At 47.0% G+C, this 15,880-nt stretch overlaps 1 protein-coding gene across 1 annotated transcript in view; it reads left to right on the forward strand.

Annotated features, from left to right (window-relative positions):
- ACACA (acetyl-CoA carboxylase alpha) overlaps positions 1-15,880 on the forward strand; it is a 134,987-nt gene that overhangs the window by 95,820 nt on the left and 23,287 nt on the right. Inside the window, 5 exon segments of the mRNA XM_063341859.1 lie at positions 5,003-5,146; positions 5,992-6,112; positions 8,574-8,670; positions 12,377-12,473; positions 13,164-13,299. Of these exon segments, the coding sequence (XP_063197929.1) occupies positions 5,003-5,146; positions 5,992-6,112; positions 8,574-8,670; positions 12,377-12,473; positions 13,164-13,299 (595 nt within the window).

Below are 15,880 nucleotides of genomic sequence, written 5' to 3' on the forward strand. Positions count from 1 at the left end.
TTTGGGGAAAGGAGATGACAGCTATATAATTCCATTTACCAGGCACTAGGGGCTTTAATGTGAAGGTGACAGGGAGCTCTTTGTGCATTTAGAGCACCATATCTTCTAAATAAAAGATCTGTAGACTTGATAGTGGAGTATAGCTCTGACTTTAATAATCTCCAAGCATTAGACCGAGCCAATATGTTCCCAAGTCAGAAGGGTCCCCCACCGAACACTCGTAAATTAAAAGTGCAGGAACTGCACACGTTCATAGATTAGAAATGCAAGAAGTGCAGCCCGTCTCCAGGCAGAGCGGAGGTGTCTGCGCTCGCCGTGCCAACGGGCTAAAGGCTTGGAACAGGGCTGCTGGGGGACACGGCTCTCGCTGCCATCCCGCCCTGGCTGGGGTCTCCTCCCCGGCGTTGCTTCTGGTGCACCCTCTGACGGCATGCTCCGTGCGGGGGAAGAGCCGAGGGATAGAAATGAACGCTGTAAGATCTGTTGAGGCTTGACTGCACATAATAGCAGTCAGGTTTTAAGTTCCCTGCATTGTGTTTTCTGATGAGACATTCATTCTGATCATTTCTGCCTGTTTATGAAAAATAGGCTATTTATAGTATGTGCATGTGCCTTTTCTGCTTCAGGTTTCTGGCAGATAATATAAATGGTGGGATGGGAATTGCAATTATTGAAATTATTCGGATAAAAATCTGGCACTTATATTTGATATAAACACACGATATGCTCTGAATAATAACAGCACTTATGTTACATAATGATTCCCATCCAAGCCCTCCGCTGTCATTTTTTCAGATCTTTCATCTTTGATGAAACATAGGAGCCAATCAAGTTTGCAGCCAGACCAGCTTTGCAGTCAATGTCTCCACTAACGACCAGCTCGGGCTCTGAAAAGGAGCAGAGAGAAAGCAGCTGGTCATCACGGGTTTGAGTGCTAGCAGATGATTAATATGCATATGACATGCCTACAAACCTGTTGAGGACGGTCTTTTAAAGGCTGAAAAGGCGGCTAGAATCCGGGCTCTCCTTTGTGCTTCCCGAAAGATCCTCCAAAGTAAAAAGAAATGCGGTTTCCCATTACGGATGGGAGAGTGGCATTTGGAAGACCAAATGGCAAAGTGTGGACAATACTGACCGTTATTTTGTAAGCACGTGGTATCGAAGGTTGCATTATCTGGAAAATAGAAAAATCTGTGCGTTCTTGCAGTCGTGGGCTGAGCTTTAACTCGTGCAGCTCTAGAGCCAGCGTTGCCTTCTGACCGCTTCACCGATGTCCTCGTCCTTTGGTTGAGATGGGGCACAGCGCAAGCGTTTTGTCCTGTGTACCCTGTTCCATGCGCTGCTCTCTGCACGCTGGAAGGGTTTGTCTTCAGGAGCAAAGGAAGGGGAGACTGAGTGCCTCATCCGAATACAGCCTGGGTCCCTAATAACTGGGATTTGGTATCAAATATGCACGGAGTGGTGGCAGTCCTGCTTTGTTGGCTATGGTTAATGCCAGTGCTTGGGGGTGCGCAGGGGAAGGCTGCTGGGAGAAGGGAGAGCAGCCCTGTGTGCTAACACCTTCCAGCGGAGGGAGCAGCGCTTGCTGCCCTTCGCTCAGACCCATCACACCTGCTGCTGCTGGCTTGGGAAAAGGAAACGGTGTCCAACATGCAGAGGCACTGGGATAACGTGCAGGAAAGGAGCAGTAACAGAAGTGAGGGGTCCTCACTAGAGGCTTCAGAAAAGGCAAGTTTGGGATCTCCGTGTGGGGCCAGTCACCCCCAGCAGCTTCCTTTGACTGGCAGCAGGTCAAACTCTGGGTGGATAGAAACAAGGTTTCTGGGTTTCAGAGCTTTCATGGAGTGGCAAGAATTTAAGTTAAAGCAAATTTTCTGGTGCCAGAAGCTTACTGTCTGGTGCTCTGCTGTTCACAGCTGCTCTTTTTTGTCTGTGTTTGCCGTCACATTAAGCACAAGATCAAATATTGCCAGTATTCAGGTGTATATGTATTGTGTATCTCAGCTTTAAAATCCTGGAACCTGGGCCTTCCCACCGCTCGTGCTGGACCTTGCTTGATCTTGGTCTACTGCAGCTGGCTCTGGTAGCTGCCTCTCTGACTGTTCCCTTGAGTGCCAGTAACCTTCCTGCTAGGAAGGGCCTGCTTTGCAAACTTAACCCTTCCGTGCACGGGTTTGTGCCTTCTACAAGCCTTGGGTAATGCTGCTTTCAGTTCTTAACCTCCTGCTCCGCATGGCTCACTGTACCTCCCCGGCGGACCCAAACTCTCAGGGTTTGAAGTTTACCCTTTTGACAGATCCTGATGATGTCAGATACAGGGTTTAATCCTGTGCCGCCTTTTCTCCCGCGACTTTGTTTCTAGCATTGCCGGTCTGACTGATTTGGCAAGATTTCTAAATCCACTCATGCCTCTGATGACCATGTGTCTTACTGAGGAACATCTAAATCCTTTAATTGCAGAAGCACCGGTTTTGCACTTCTCCAGCACATGTATTCTCTTTCACCCTTGGATATTTTCTTGCAGAAACATTTATACAGCAATATGCATTGCACCATTTAAGATTGTTAATTGGAGATTGAATTACTTGTCAGCCCTTAAAAATGTAGTCCTCTGAGGTCAGAGATGAGGTGGTTAGCAGAGCTGAATGGATGAGCTATTGCGTTCATTTTTTTCTCAAGCCCAATGATCATTGTCTGTAAGCTGGCTAGCCCTTCAGTGCCTTTTAACCTCTGGCACCCAACTCAGTCTGCAGCTCTGTGTGTGAAAGAAGCTGGCAGGATCTCTGACGGCTCCTGAGAAGACCGAAGAAGAGCACCCGTGCAGAAGCAGGTTAGGGGACCAGCGCCCAGCCCAGCAGTGTCCCTGGCAGCCAGCATCTTTAACCCCTTGGCTGCAGGGTTTCTGCACGGGGACTGGAGTACCTTGCTCTGCCTTTGGACTGGGCTTAAATCAGGATTTGTGCCCGTATTACATGTCCCTCCTGCTGCCCTGGGCACACGCGTGGACATACATGTCATACAAATGAAGGCAGCCAGCGCTCAGCGCTGCAACTTCTAAATGCAGCTTGGGATGACGCTGCCTTTGCTGACAAACCCTGACAAGTAAATACGGCGCTCGCTCAGTGTTACAGAGGGATTTCATTTGCACAGCCCCTCACAATGCTCTGCCACTTCACTGAAATGTCTGGAGCACTCGGGAAAAGGAGCTGCATATTTATCTTGATCTCCAAAAAGGGATTTAAGGGTGAGAGCAGGCGGTATATTAGACTGTTTTCATTGCCTGTCAGCGGTGGTAAACCCGAGCTGTCTACAGTGTCTCTAGATAAGCAGCAGCAGAGGCCCATTTTGCATGTACATGCGTTTGCATTAGTTCATAGATGGGGAGTTTAAATCCTCTTTATTTTTATTTTCCTCTGTGGAAAGCATTTAGCTAGGCTTAGGCCTGGCATCTGGAGGCCTGTGCTTTTCTTTTCCTTGAACCTAAATCTGTGCCGCTCTCTTTTCTACCAGGCCTTTTCATGGCACTGATTTTGTTAGAGGAAGATGAAGGTGTTCGCGCTCAGAAGAGAGACCCAGGAACATCTCTGTGCACAACCACAGTGCTTACACTGACTTCTAAATTTTGGGGCTAGTTGTGTAATTTCTGTGCCTCGGCTTCTTCTGTACGTAAACCTCGACTGACGTCTGTCTCACGGGGAGTTTTGTGAGGATCCTCCAGCGCTTGTAAAATGCTGAGTGTTGTGGAATGCCAGACCACCAGGCCTTTTCTCCTCCACAGGAAAATAAATTTGAGTTAGCAAATGATAGTGTTGTGCCGTACCGGTTAGGCAGTGCTTTCGGTGGGCACATCAAGTGGCTCCCTGACCCCGGCTGTGATTGACTGCTGTTGTGCAGGAAGAAAGCTAATCAGGCCGCTGTAGTTTTATAACCAGATCCAAATTTTCTGTTTCCGTACCCCTTTAGCACCTTCTTACTTTCAGCCCATAGGGTCGAATCCTGAGAAATGTGGAGTGCCCCTCTGCTATGAGTGAGGTATGTCCCGAGTGTTCGCTGTAGGATGTCGGGATGAGGATGAAGTCAGACCCGAGCATCCCTTCCGTGAGGACCGGGTTGCCCTGGGCTACTCCTCTCCTGGGGTGGCCCTTGAAGCTGCGCTGGTTGTTTGGTGGGGGAGGGCAGGTTGGCTGTGTGTGTTTGAGGGGGGTTTTTTAAGATCTAAATGAAGCAGGTATGTAATGCCCTCTGTCTCTTAGAAAGACTCAACCCATAAAAATAACAAACGGCATGTATTTGCTAGAATGTCAAAGTTATGAGTTTATTTTGTAATGATGTGCTCCTGCCTTCATGAGGTAAACTGGCCGTGGCAGAGGTGTTATTAGTAATATGGACTCAGTGGAGCAGAAAGCCGAGTGACCGAGAGATCAGTGTATCAGTCAGCGAGAGGGCAAATGGAAAGAGACAGCAGGAGAATGAGAAAAGAGCTGCAGTGCCTGGGCTGAGATTAGAGATGGAGCCGTGCAAGAGAATTGGAAGCCCAGCAGTCAGAGTCTTATTCTTTCCAGTCTCTCTAAGGAGCTGGTGGGGCTTTATCTTTGCTATACGTGTCTTTATGCATGGTGTTGGGTTTTCCCCCAGTTAATGGTTTAAATGGGTCCACCCTACCCATTGTCTTAGAGCAATTTTGACCTAGTGAGCTGAGCTTGGGTCAGCACCCAGGAGACTTGGTCACGTATCGGCTCCGTTGCTGCTTGGGGAAGGGCAAGTCGTATAACTGCCCTCTGCCTCAGTTTCCCCACTTGTATCGTTCCCCTTGGGGATCGCTGTTCATAAGATCTTATCCGCATACAGGGCTTGGGAAGGTCTATTGTGAGCGGTTTGCTCCATCCTGTGGTGTTGAAGTGATGACGCCTTGCTGCAGGGATGGGCTTGTTTGTATCGCCTTAGTCATCACCTCCTTGTCCCATCCCACTCTCTCATGCTTTTCCTGTTTTTCTTTCAAAAGGTGCTTGGACGGGAAGTTTATACCTCCAACAACCAGCTGGGAGGGATCCAGATCATGCACAACAACGGAGTGACGCACGGCACTGTCTGTGATGATTTTGAAGGAGTCTACACTATTCTGCAGTGGCTTTCCTACATGCCAAAGGTAATTCCTGGCCCTGCGGCAGTGCAAGGTGCCGTTACCTATTGGCTTTGTTCCCAGGGCTTTGGAAGGGGGCGGTTCTCTGTATCTGTGGGCTTTTTCTGTGTTTGTATGGTGCCTAACAAAGTGGGTTAGGCTCACGATCAAGGCTGGTAGGCATCATGGTATTGAAGTACACAAAGTAGTTTTTGTCTTAAAAGTGCTGCAGGAACTGGGGTGCCGGGGCAGGCTGGCACTGCCTTGGGTACTTCCACATCGCTCCCCTGGCATGCTGCCCTCAGTGCTCTGGGCAGCAGGGTTTTATGTAAGCGATGGATTGTCTGTTACTGAACAGGCTCTAAAAGTTGCCCTCTGAGGCAGTAATTTGTAGGGGTTGATGTATACGTGTAAGCTGCTCTGCAGCCAGGAAGGCAGCAACGAGAACACGCAGGTCACCTTCCTTCGGGAAAGAGTGCATAGAATGAGTCAGGTGGCCTGGTCACCTTTCAAAAATTAAATTGCAACCCATCACTGATGCTGGCTATGCCTGAAGTTCAAGAGCAAATGAAGTACGACGCATGCCAGATGTTGCCTGGTCTAGTGGAAGGTGTCCCTGCCCGTGGCAGTGGGGTTAGAACTAAATGATCTTTAAGGTCCCTTCCAACACAAACCATTCTATGATTCTATGGTAAAGAGAGTGCATGGAGCACCATGGAAGTTCCTTCAGGCTCTTACCAAGGCTCTGGGATCCCGGCAGTGGAAGAGTTGTGCAGTGTGGGAGAAAGAAGACTCTGACCAGGTCCTTTAGGTGCCTGGTGCAAAGCTGTGCAGGAGAATTACTTCCTTCAATATTCTTCTTTTTCCCGTAGAGTGTATACAGCCCTGTTCCTATCCTCAAAGTCAAGGATCCTATAGACAGAACCATAGAGTTTGTTCCCACCAAGACTCCCTATGATCCTCGCTGGATGCTGGCTGGACGCCCAAATCCAAGTACGTAGCTCTTTGGTGGCCAGGGTGTGCAGTAACGCCTCTTGTTTCAAGACTGTTGGTCAAGGCTTTGTGTCTGCAATCAAAATACGTTTCAGAGCTTTATAAAGTAATTAGTTCTAAACAATTTAAATATAATATAAAAATAGCATGTAAATTCTGAGTGCTTGAGGAGACTTATTAGTTACTTTTATAGATTTTCTTTTTTTATGGTTCAGAGGAAAGTCGATATACAAAGGCCTTTTCGCTAAAAGAATCACAGTATTTCTGCAGATCTGGGAGAACAATTATATTGGAAATGCTGCAAACCATTGAACCCCCATGCATGCTTTTGGGGTTGTGCAGCTTGTGTACGTACAAGCTGCAAACTGGGTGACCATTTATGCCTGCTGTTATTAATGAGTTTGGGGGGCTAAAATGAGATTTGTGATAAACTAAGTTTTCTGGTTTTGGATAATATTTTTTCATCATCTCTCAAGTAATTCATCCAGCTGTCTTGAGTGCAGCTAACGCTGGCTTCCAAATCGAGTGACTTCAGATTTTAATTTAGTGGAAGCGTTAAGGAAAGCAGATGATTCCCTGTGATAAGTTAAAGCAGATATCTCCTAGGTGAAAAGTTAAAGCCATTTATTAGAGGAGATATTGCCGTGATATTCTTCAAACTGACGCCCGACACGAGGCCAGAATCTAAACGATCAGCTTTGGGCTCACGATAAAGAGATAATTTTGAAATGGATGGTCACATTTTACAGTGGGGCCACAGAGGCAAGGAATGTAGAACACAGTAATTACAAGTTTGGTCTTGATAAAACACTCTCCATCCTGTTTAAGTCAGCAGAGGTTAGCTTGCTTGGATCTCCACTTTTAATTGGTTTTGGACTTGGGTTTGCAGAAGCAGAGGTGCTTGTTCAGATTAAAGCATTCCTGAGGAGCTGTGTGCCAAGGGGTGAAGCTGGGAGGGCTTTGGGGGGGCTTGGGGGCTTTTTTTGGTGGAGCTTCGTGAAGCCCCAGTGGAAAGCAGGTGCCCCTGGAGAGCTGTGATTTCTGTGATTGTCTGGGTGGGTAGGGTCTCTCGACGCCTTGGCTTTGGGATATACAGCTTATAGAGGCTCGAGGACTGCAGAAGGAGCTGTCTGCAAATGGTGCTTGTCGCTCCCCGATCCGGCATCAGCAGTCAGCCCAGACGAACGCTCTTTGGCATGGTCGCTGGAGTAGGGTCCAGGCTAAAAATATTGGAAAACCTTCCTGCCGCGGGCTTCCTGTCTGGAGAGTGGAAACAGGGAAACAATACCATGGTGCTGCACGGACTGACATAGTGAGGCTTAACTCGTTCATAGTGTCTTTTGCGCCCATTTAACAAACACCCGTGGAAAGTAGAGAAACGCACCGTAAACTGCCACCCTGGTTCCTGTAGTAGGGGTATCTGTCATCCTGAGAATTTTATTTGAAGGAATGTATGTGGATTGTTAGTGCACAGATCTGCTGTTCCACGTGCAGGTGAAAAGGTGCTGTCAATATATTGGAGTTTGTGATGCAGGAGGAACCCCCCAAGTCTGATCCTGCACTGGCTTTATAAAGGCCAAATACTAGTTCATAGTTAGTGTGACCGAGGTAGTCAAAGCCTCATACTTCAGGGTAGAAGCTGGTTGTCTGCAGGGGTCAGGAAAAGTTTGTTTCTCTTGGAACTGCACAGTCATCTTGGTAACGTGCTCTTCAGGAACAGTTTGATTTGTCTCAAGCATTAGGAAGTCGCTGCGTTCTTTGGGCAGGAGAACAGGTCTGACCGCGTAGGAGTATCCAGGACGGTGCCTTTTAAAGCACGTTTTGGTTTAGGAAGAGGTGCATCACCTGGGATCCTCCACAGAGCTAGTAGGTTTTCAGTATCAGAGCACTTCATTTCACTTTTTCTAAAAAAATGTGTGAAACATGCTCAGGTGTGTGCTCTGGTTTTAAAATATCATAGCAAATTTTACATTTAGTTCCTGAGTTTCTTCAGCATTCTTTCTTTAAAGGAAAGATTAGGCGGAATCAAGAGAAAAATGTGAGATAAGTTTTAAAATGGAAAGAGGCATTTTGGAAAACATCTTTAATGACTTTACTGCCTTTTGACAAATGTTTGTAGTGTCTTGAAAAAAACAGAGTTATTTATTTAAAAGCATGCGAAGTCCCTCTGCTATCCGAACCCCATCGTTTAACAATAAATGATGCTTTTGCTGATAAATGACTGTCTTTATGCAGACTAGCAAATGAAATAAGACATGATGGCTGAAGGCAGACAAATGCTCAGCTGTCTAATGTTCCCTTGTATTATAATCTATTTAAAAATAAATAAATAAAAAGACAGTGCCAAGTTCTCCAGTTGGCATTTTTAAGCAAGTTTCAGTTGCTCCTTTTTATATTGTCTCTTCTTTCTTTCTTTCCTCCTCCCTCCTCTGATATTTCCATTTTTTTCCCTTCCCTTTAGGTCAAAAAGGACAGTGGCTAAGTGGTTTCTTTGACAATGGCTCATTCCTGGAGATCATGCAGCCCTGGGCGCAGACAGTTGTGGTTGGTAGAGCAAGGTAAATTCTAAGAGGCATTTTAGACATTTGTAGAAATCAAGTTTTCGTTATGCTTTGTGTTTTTCTAGAACCTCCTTTGGAAGTTGATGGCTATAAGTAAAAATAAGTCATTACTTGAATAGGATGTTTCTTTACCACGCGAATGAAGTGTGGTCTGATCATTTCCCCTGGTTTGCTTGGAGGTGACAGCTTTAACATCCACAAAAGCCAAAAAGAGAGATATTGTTAAAAATGCTGGCAGACAATATATGTTTCCCTAGGTGCTGGCTGCACAGGGAGGCCTTTTGCAGCTCTCACTGAGTTGAAGGTGCATTACTCAGTTTCTTAGTTTGCAATCTTATTTGACTTGCAAGAAAAGTTCATCTAGAGCAAATTGCAAGAAACCCTGCATAGAGAAGAGCTTAACGTTGAGGTTTGTGTGGAATAACTTGCAGCATTTCCAAACCAGCACCCACCACACCTGATCTTAGTTGGTTTTCGTGATGCAGAGATGTGTAGCTCCACAGACCTGCGGCACTCACTGCCTCCCAAGGGGAGTCACTTCCCCTTACCTTGCTGCCATGTGGCACCCGTGCAGGATTCTAAAATGTTCCCTGTTGCCTTCAGATTCAGGTCACTGCCTTAAACCATTTGCAGCCCGGGTCATCCTCAGTGTTGCAGGTCCATGAACTCTCAGAGTTTCAGGCAGGAAGCTGAAGCCTGGAGATGGGATCTGGATTTTGGCAGAATGCAAATCACAGCTGGGCTCAAAACCCCCTTTAGTTTCTTTAGTTTTTGCCCCCTCCAAAATGGCATTGTGAGTTTCCTGTTCTGATTGTCTGCGTCCTCTCAGAATAAAGCCATTTTGCAAGAGTACATTTATCTCCCTTGAGTTTCCACTGCAAGTGCTCGAGCTGTCCAAATGCAGTGGGCTTATCCTCTGTCACTCCTCATTCCTCAGACACTGCCAGCGCTCCTCTCCAGACAGAACTTCATACTCTTGCCTCCAGCAGACTCCCAGCTCCTAATTGATGTCAGTGTTTTTGGTTAATTGTCAGCCTTTTCTTTTTTTTTGTTAACAAGTGAGAGCGTAGAAAAACCCTGAAGTGCCTGAACGGGATCCTGGAGGCTTCAGGTGTTGCCTTAATGAGATACGGTCGTGCCTGCGCATGACGGGGGCTCAGAGTGCCTTAGCTCCTAGCAGAAGTTTGCATCAAAGAAAAATCTTTTCTTTACGGATCTTTCACCTCCCGTACAGTCAGTGTCACAGTGCCAACATCCTAGAGCCAACCTACCTGATAATGCTTATGATCTTCTGGAAATCCTGTGGCTGCCCCTGGGGTCTGACTCCATCAGCCTCTAGTTGCACCAAACTGGGGACACAAGGACTGACTGTAGTAGCAGGATATTCCCGGTGATGCTGTATTGATTACTAAAGAATTCAGTGGGAGACAGGGAAAAAGACCGCTGTTCCCAAAGCGCACAGCACAACTGGGAGAGCCAGCTAGGCTCCTAGCCAGTATAGCCGTCAATCACTGCTGTTTCGTATCTCCATTATGTTGATAGCACACCTGGGCCCAGAATATTTGGCACTGGGAGCTCCCATTTCTCTTTTGGACTTTTCAAAGCCACAGCTCTAGAGAGTCCTCCTAACGAGGGACAGAGAGACAGAGGTCATGCTGTGAGGTAGCAAAGCTTATGGCATTCACTAGAGCTCATGTGCAGCATCTCGGAGGATTGTGTCCACTCTGGACAGCTCTAAAACGGCCATCGGGAGCTATATGTTAACGAAATGCTGCGTAATAACTGAAGGAGGCTTCAAGATACGAGGGTGTGCTCAGCAAAGTGTTCCTCTGTTGCTCTTTTCTTAAGACTTCTGAGGGTCTTTAATGGTCTTGGAACTGCCTTTATCCTAGCGCAGGCTGTGATACAGAGGAACACCCGTTTCCTCGGGCACCGTATCAGCCTGTGCCAGAGCCGGAGCCAGGTGGTAGTGCCTGGGCTGCCCCAGCCCAGCTGGAGACTGGTGCTGAGCCGCAGGGACGTTCATCTGCTGGTGCAGCCCAGCTCTGCCGCCTTGGGCTTTCATGTCTCTGACCACGGCTGGTCCCAGGGGTCTGAGTACTGCTACCCCTGAAGATCCTTCCCACTCAGAATACTGTCTGATCTTTATACATCGTTGAGAGGAGCCGAAAATAGCTGCTGACTCCACTCCTGATTGTAGCACGTAACCTTGGGATGTCCTGTGACCTTTTGATACACTTTGGTATTTTTATCTGCCATCTGTGACACTCTAAAGTTTTATCTCACAACGTCCTATACTTATTTAAAGGCTTTTAGGTTAAGCAGTACACTGAGGGGCAGGGGAAATCAATGATTTGGCAAAGCTAGAAGGTCTCTGCCCAGGCCCGTGCTCAGCTTCACTTGCAGTTCCTTTCTTCTGGCAAATTCCAAGTTGCTTTGGGCTCTCACATACAGGTATATATAATACAAATGAAACTGACTTCTTTCAAAAGCAGTGGCATTTTGAAAAAACAAATATGAATGTATTCTTCTGGGATTGTTACTGTAAGTGCTGCCAAAACTCATCTTTTGTATGTATGTTTGGAATATGTGTGCTGTTGGCTGTAAATTGTCTTTTATTATTCTATGGCAACTTGTCCAGGGACACACTATAAAACAAGATGTAGCATCTTCATGTGCTAGCCTGATAAAATTTATATGAAGTATAATGGAAAACAGAAGTTGTTTTGAGCTGTTTTCAAGTTCAATAAATAACCGTAATACTTGGATAAAGATGTTCTTTATTAGGTCACATGGGCCCTAATATAGAAGTTATAAGTTACCGATTTAAGACGGCTTCTGCAATTACGGGTTTCTAGGCAGACTCTTAATCATAGTGAATGGGAATATTTTCAACCCCCTAGTGCACACAGGCCCTGTCGCTTTTTCTGCATGCAGCCCGTGTCATCCAGCTTGAGGTGGCTGAAGAGAGAGCGTAGGCTCTGCTGGGACTCCCGTCCTGGGAGTAGGCGGTTGTCATCGCGAGCGAGATGCCCTTTGTGTAACGGAGCGGTTCAACGCTGTGGACAGCGGAGCCGAGCATCCTCCTTGGTGCTGGCACTCCCTGCGCATCCCTCTGTCCCTGCACCCTCCCCACCCTCGCGGTCATCCCCAGCAGAGGGTCTGGGGAGGAGACAGACGGGCAAACCTGAACCTTTTACCCGTCATTCACCCTAACCTCTTGGGAGAGGGAGCTTTTGTGAGCAGTGGAAGTTCCGGGTGGCTGAGACATCAGCGTTGCTTAGACATGTGGCCTGTGGATGTATTTCATCAGCTGAGAGTGCTTGTGGAAGCAGGGCTTGGGAGGCCTTGGGCTCTGCGTGTTTATTTTTCATGGTCAGGACCATCAGTATCAAAATCTGTACGGTAGCAGGTGAAGGGTGGTGGAGATGTAGCTGTATCGTTCAAGATTTGGGCTTCGGTTTATTCTGTTTAATTTTTAGTGAGGTATGTGCTAGTTTTTAGGACTAGATTTTGCTTTGAGAACTGTAAATTCTACTCTGAAGGTTAGCCACATGCCTAAACTCTTCAAAAAGGCCAGAATGCTCCTTCCACCGTTCACTTGCATGATTTGTCTCTCGTGAGTATTTTGATGCAAATTGGAAAGATGTCTAGTTGTGTAACAGTAGAAATATGAATTTTGATTTGTCTCGCATGTTACCAGGCTGGGAGGAATACCTGTAGGAGTAGTTGCCGTAGAAACGAGAACGGTGGAGCTCAGCATCCCCGCTGATCCTGCAAACCTGGACTCGGAGGCCAAGGTAGGTTGAACGTGTGCTCGGTTGCTTGTTTGTCCTCTGCAAATGTCTCTGGGGAAAGAGCACTTGTGATGGGGTTTTTCCCCCCACAATGTGGGATGAAAAGTATAGCCATTCCTTGGGGCGGTGCTAATGCATGGCAGCTGCTGGGAGGAGCAAAGGGGCAGTTGTGTTGGCCATTCCTACAGGAGGCATGTTCCCCAGCCGTCCTGCTTCTCTTGTGACTTTGGTGAGATGCGGGGACTAGGACTCGGGAGATCTGGCAAGAAAAAAACATTTCCCTGTTCTCTTGCTGTGACCATAGTGTTTCATGCTCTTTCTGCTCTGACATTTTGCTTTTCTCCTGCCTGATTTCACAGCTCTGGCCCTGCATCATCTCTTCAGGGTTTTCTACTTTGGGTGTCCTTTTCTCTCTCTTCTTCTCCTTCACCTTCTCACCGCAGTCGTAGTATCAGGCTTTCCATACCATCACTATTCTTCTTAGCTAAATCAGGGGGGACATTCCTTTTGACGTTGGTGACAGAAGGATTGTCCCGATTTTTCTGTGGGCAAGCAGATTCTAAACGTTTCATGTGCTGTGTTTCTCATTCTTAATTCCACATCACAGCTCTTGTTGCATCCATTTCTATATTTTTATGCTAATTCTTCTGTTAATGTGTTTCACGGCTTAACAGTCGTCTTTATTCCCCCCAGATAATCCAGCAGGCTGGCCAGGTGTGGTTCCCTGACTCTGCCTTTAAGACTGCCCAGGCTATCAATGACTTTAACCGAGAAGGGCTGCCTCTGATGGTCTTTGCGAACTGGAGAGGCTTCTCCGGTGGAATGAAAGGTAACCATCAATTTGGATCCCCTTTCAGTGTTGTCCCGTGGAGTCTCTTATTGCTCAGGGCACCGCTGCGTTCCCTGCTGTGGCATACCCACTGGCACCAGCTCTGCTGGGTTAGCGTCCTGAAGGGGTTCTCCAGGGACAGACCAGCAGCTGGGAGTAAGTGGCAAAGGACAGAAGCAGGTCCTTTGGGTGGCAGCCAGCTGTTAAATTGGCTTAACTGTGGTGACAACTTGGACCCATAAACTTGGTAGCGGATCTGCTTCACGTGTCTTTGATTTAGTCTGCATCCAGCCCTGCTCTTTCATGGCCAGTACGTGATCTCCCTTAGAAATGCTAATAAGGGGATACTTCTCTAGGCCTGCCAGAGTGTTTGGACATGTCAGCCCGCTGAAATCGTGGCGACGCTCTGCCCGGCTCTGCTGAAAGTCAGTCGTGGTCGTTGTGCAGCCAGCTAGAGGACAGGGCCGCTCTGCGCTGCAGTAGCTGCGGTGATGGAGGGTTTCATTCCACTCCTATCCGGGTGTGTCTTGTCTTTAATAGGCACGTAGCAGAAATAATATAGAATATGCAAGAAGCAAATTTTATATCAAGTTCTTATCAAAATAAGCAATGCAGTTGTATTTTTATATGTACCCTCATATACAGTTATAGGAACTGGCTGGATCATCCGCAGTGAGAACGGGTAATTGGGTGTTGACGGTGGTCTAGCTGCTAATAAAATTTACAGCTGCCAACCTGTGCTAATTAAACCCTAATCTCAGGAAACCCCTTCTGCTCAGAAAGCTTTATATCCTTCTGTCTCAACTTAAAAGTGGGGCTGGATAAGCCGATATTATTGCATATCAAAAAGGTATAGGCATATTCCATCAAGTGGAAACATTGTCTGACGATTTTTCCCGCTGTAACACTGTGGTGTGGAGGGCTGTCTCCCGGGTGACTCTTCTGGTGGCAGTGATGTCCATATAAGCAAACAGTTCTAAAACTGCTCAGTTAATGTACCAGCGGTTACATTTTTGCACCACGCATTGCTACTTGAAATTTTTGTGAAGTGCCAAGAATGTGAGATTGATACCATAGAATTTAAATAAGTAAAAGATTACGGCCTCTTACCTGCATGTGGCACTTAACAAAACACAGAAGCAAAGTTATAGATGCTCTAATACAGTAACAGTTCCTGCTCTGGAAGGACTGGCAGGGTGACAGTGTCTCGTTAGCAGGGCAGAAAGCAATGCCGTTGAGTTTGCAGATGCAAAGGTGGAAGATGGCAAAAGGTGGCAAAATTCTTTCCTCTGGAAAATACCCCTTACCTTTCAGGATGGTCTCTGCTCCGTGTGCTGCTACTGCACTCCCTTCATGACTTGCTTTCCCTACCGCCCAGTTTATGGGGAAGTGGTTGATTAATGAATGCTTGGTAACATTAAATTATTTTGCCTTAGTATGTTCTGAGATCTGTTGGCTTTGCCAGAGCCCTTTGCCGGGTGCCTCAGGAGCCGAGTTTAGCTTTGGAGGTGAGAGCAGAAGCCCAAGGTGGAGAGGGTCCCTCGAGGATGCTGATGTTCATACTGCGTGTCCCCAGCCGGTAGCGGGAGGGGGAGAGAGCCGTCGCGGAGGGGGGAAGAGCAGAGCCATTGCGCTTTGCACCCTGGTCCCTGCATTTTCCTGCAATTTTGGTCTCTCCTGACACTCCGGGCGCTCCTTGGGGAGTTGTTTGCAGTTTTGGTTCCAGCGCTGGCTGGGGATTATGCAGGGAGGGAAAATAAACAATTATGCCACCCCTCAGTGCACACAAACACACTGCCAGGAGCCGACTGCACTGTGGGTAAAATGACTCCAAAATTGTGTGTAATGAGTAGGAAAAGATTAGAGACAGCTCTCGCTATGCTGAAAATTGACATTAGTGGGGGGGGGGGAGAGAGGAAAAAAAAAAAAACCTCTTTACTAGTCGGCCTAGGAGGTCTAATTCAAGCCGTAAAATAAATAAATAAATAACATAAATAAAGGCGTATCACAATGGTATTGGTGGTTTCCCCAATGAGCTCTATCTGGCCGGAAGGCTATTCAGCATAATGCAAAATTAAATTATAAAAACTGGCTTGAATATTTAGATGGAGGAGCCATTTGGAAGTGGTTTATTTAGGCGAACCGGCAGTGACCCACAACGGGGAGACATCAAGCGTGAAATTTACTGGAAATTAGCACCAGGGTCTTGGACTCGGCATGAATAGTTTGATAGCATGCAAATCCCCACGACATTAAACTGCAGCGCTGCTTGTGTACAGGGTCACTCGCAGTTGGTTTTTCATGTTTTACTTATTATTTTTTTCCTGGGACAGGTTATAAATAACAATAAAAAAAACTTCAGCAGAATGAAAAGGCTGTTTTAAATCTCTTATTACCTGGATGTTGAATGACGGTATTGCTTGTATGTAATGGGTTTATGAGGGACATTATGTGTCTGCAGCCGATACACGCCTGGTGTTTACCTCCAGGTCCTATCTGATAATCCAGCCAAGCTGATGAGATCCGTTCCAGCTTTGGAGGTTCAGGGCACGCTGCCCGCCACGATGGCAGTGCAAAAAGC

Source organism: Chroicocephalus ridibundus, chromosome 7, assembly GCF_963924245.1.
Source record: "Chroicocephalus ridibundus chromosome 7, bChrRid1.1, whole genome shotgun sequence".
NCBI lineage: Eukaryota > Metazoa > Chordata > Aves > Charadriiformes > Laridae > Chroicocephalus > Chroicocephalus ridibundus.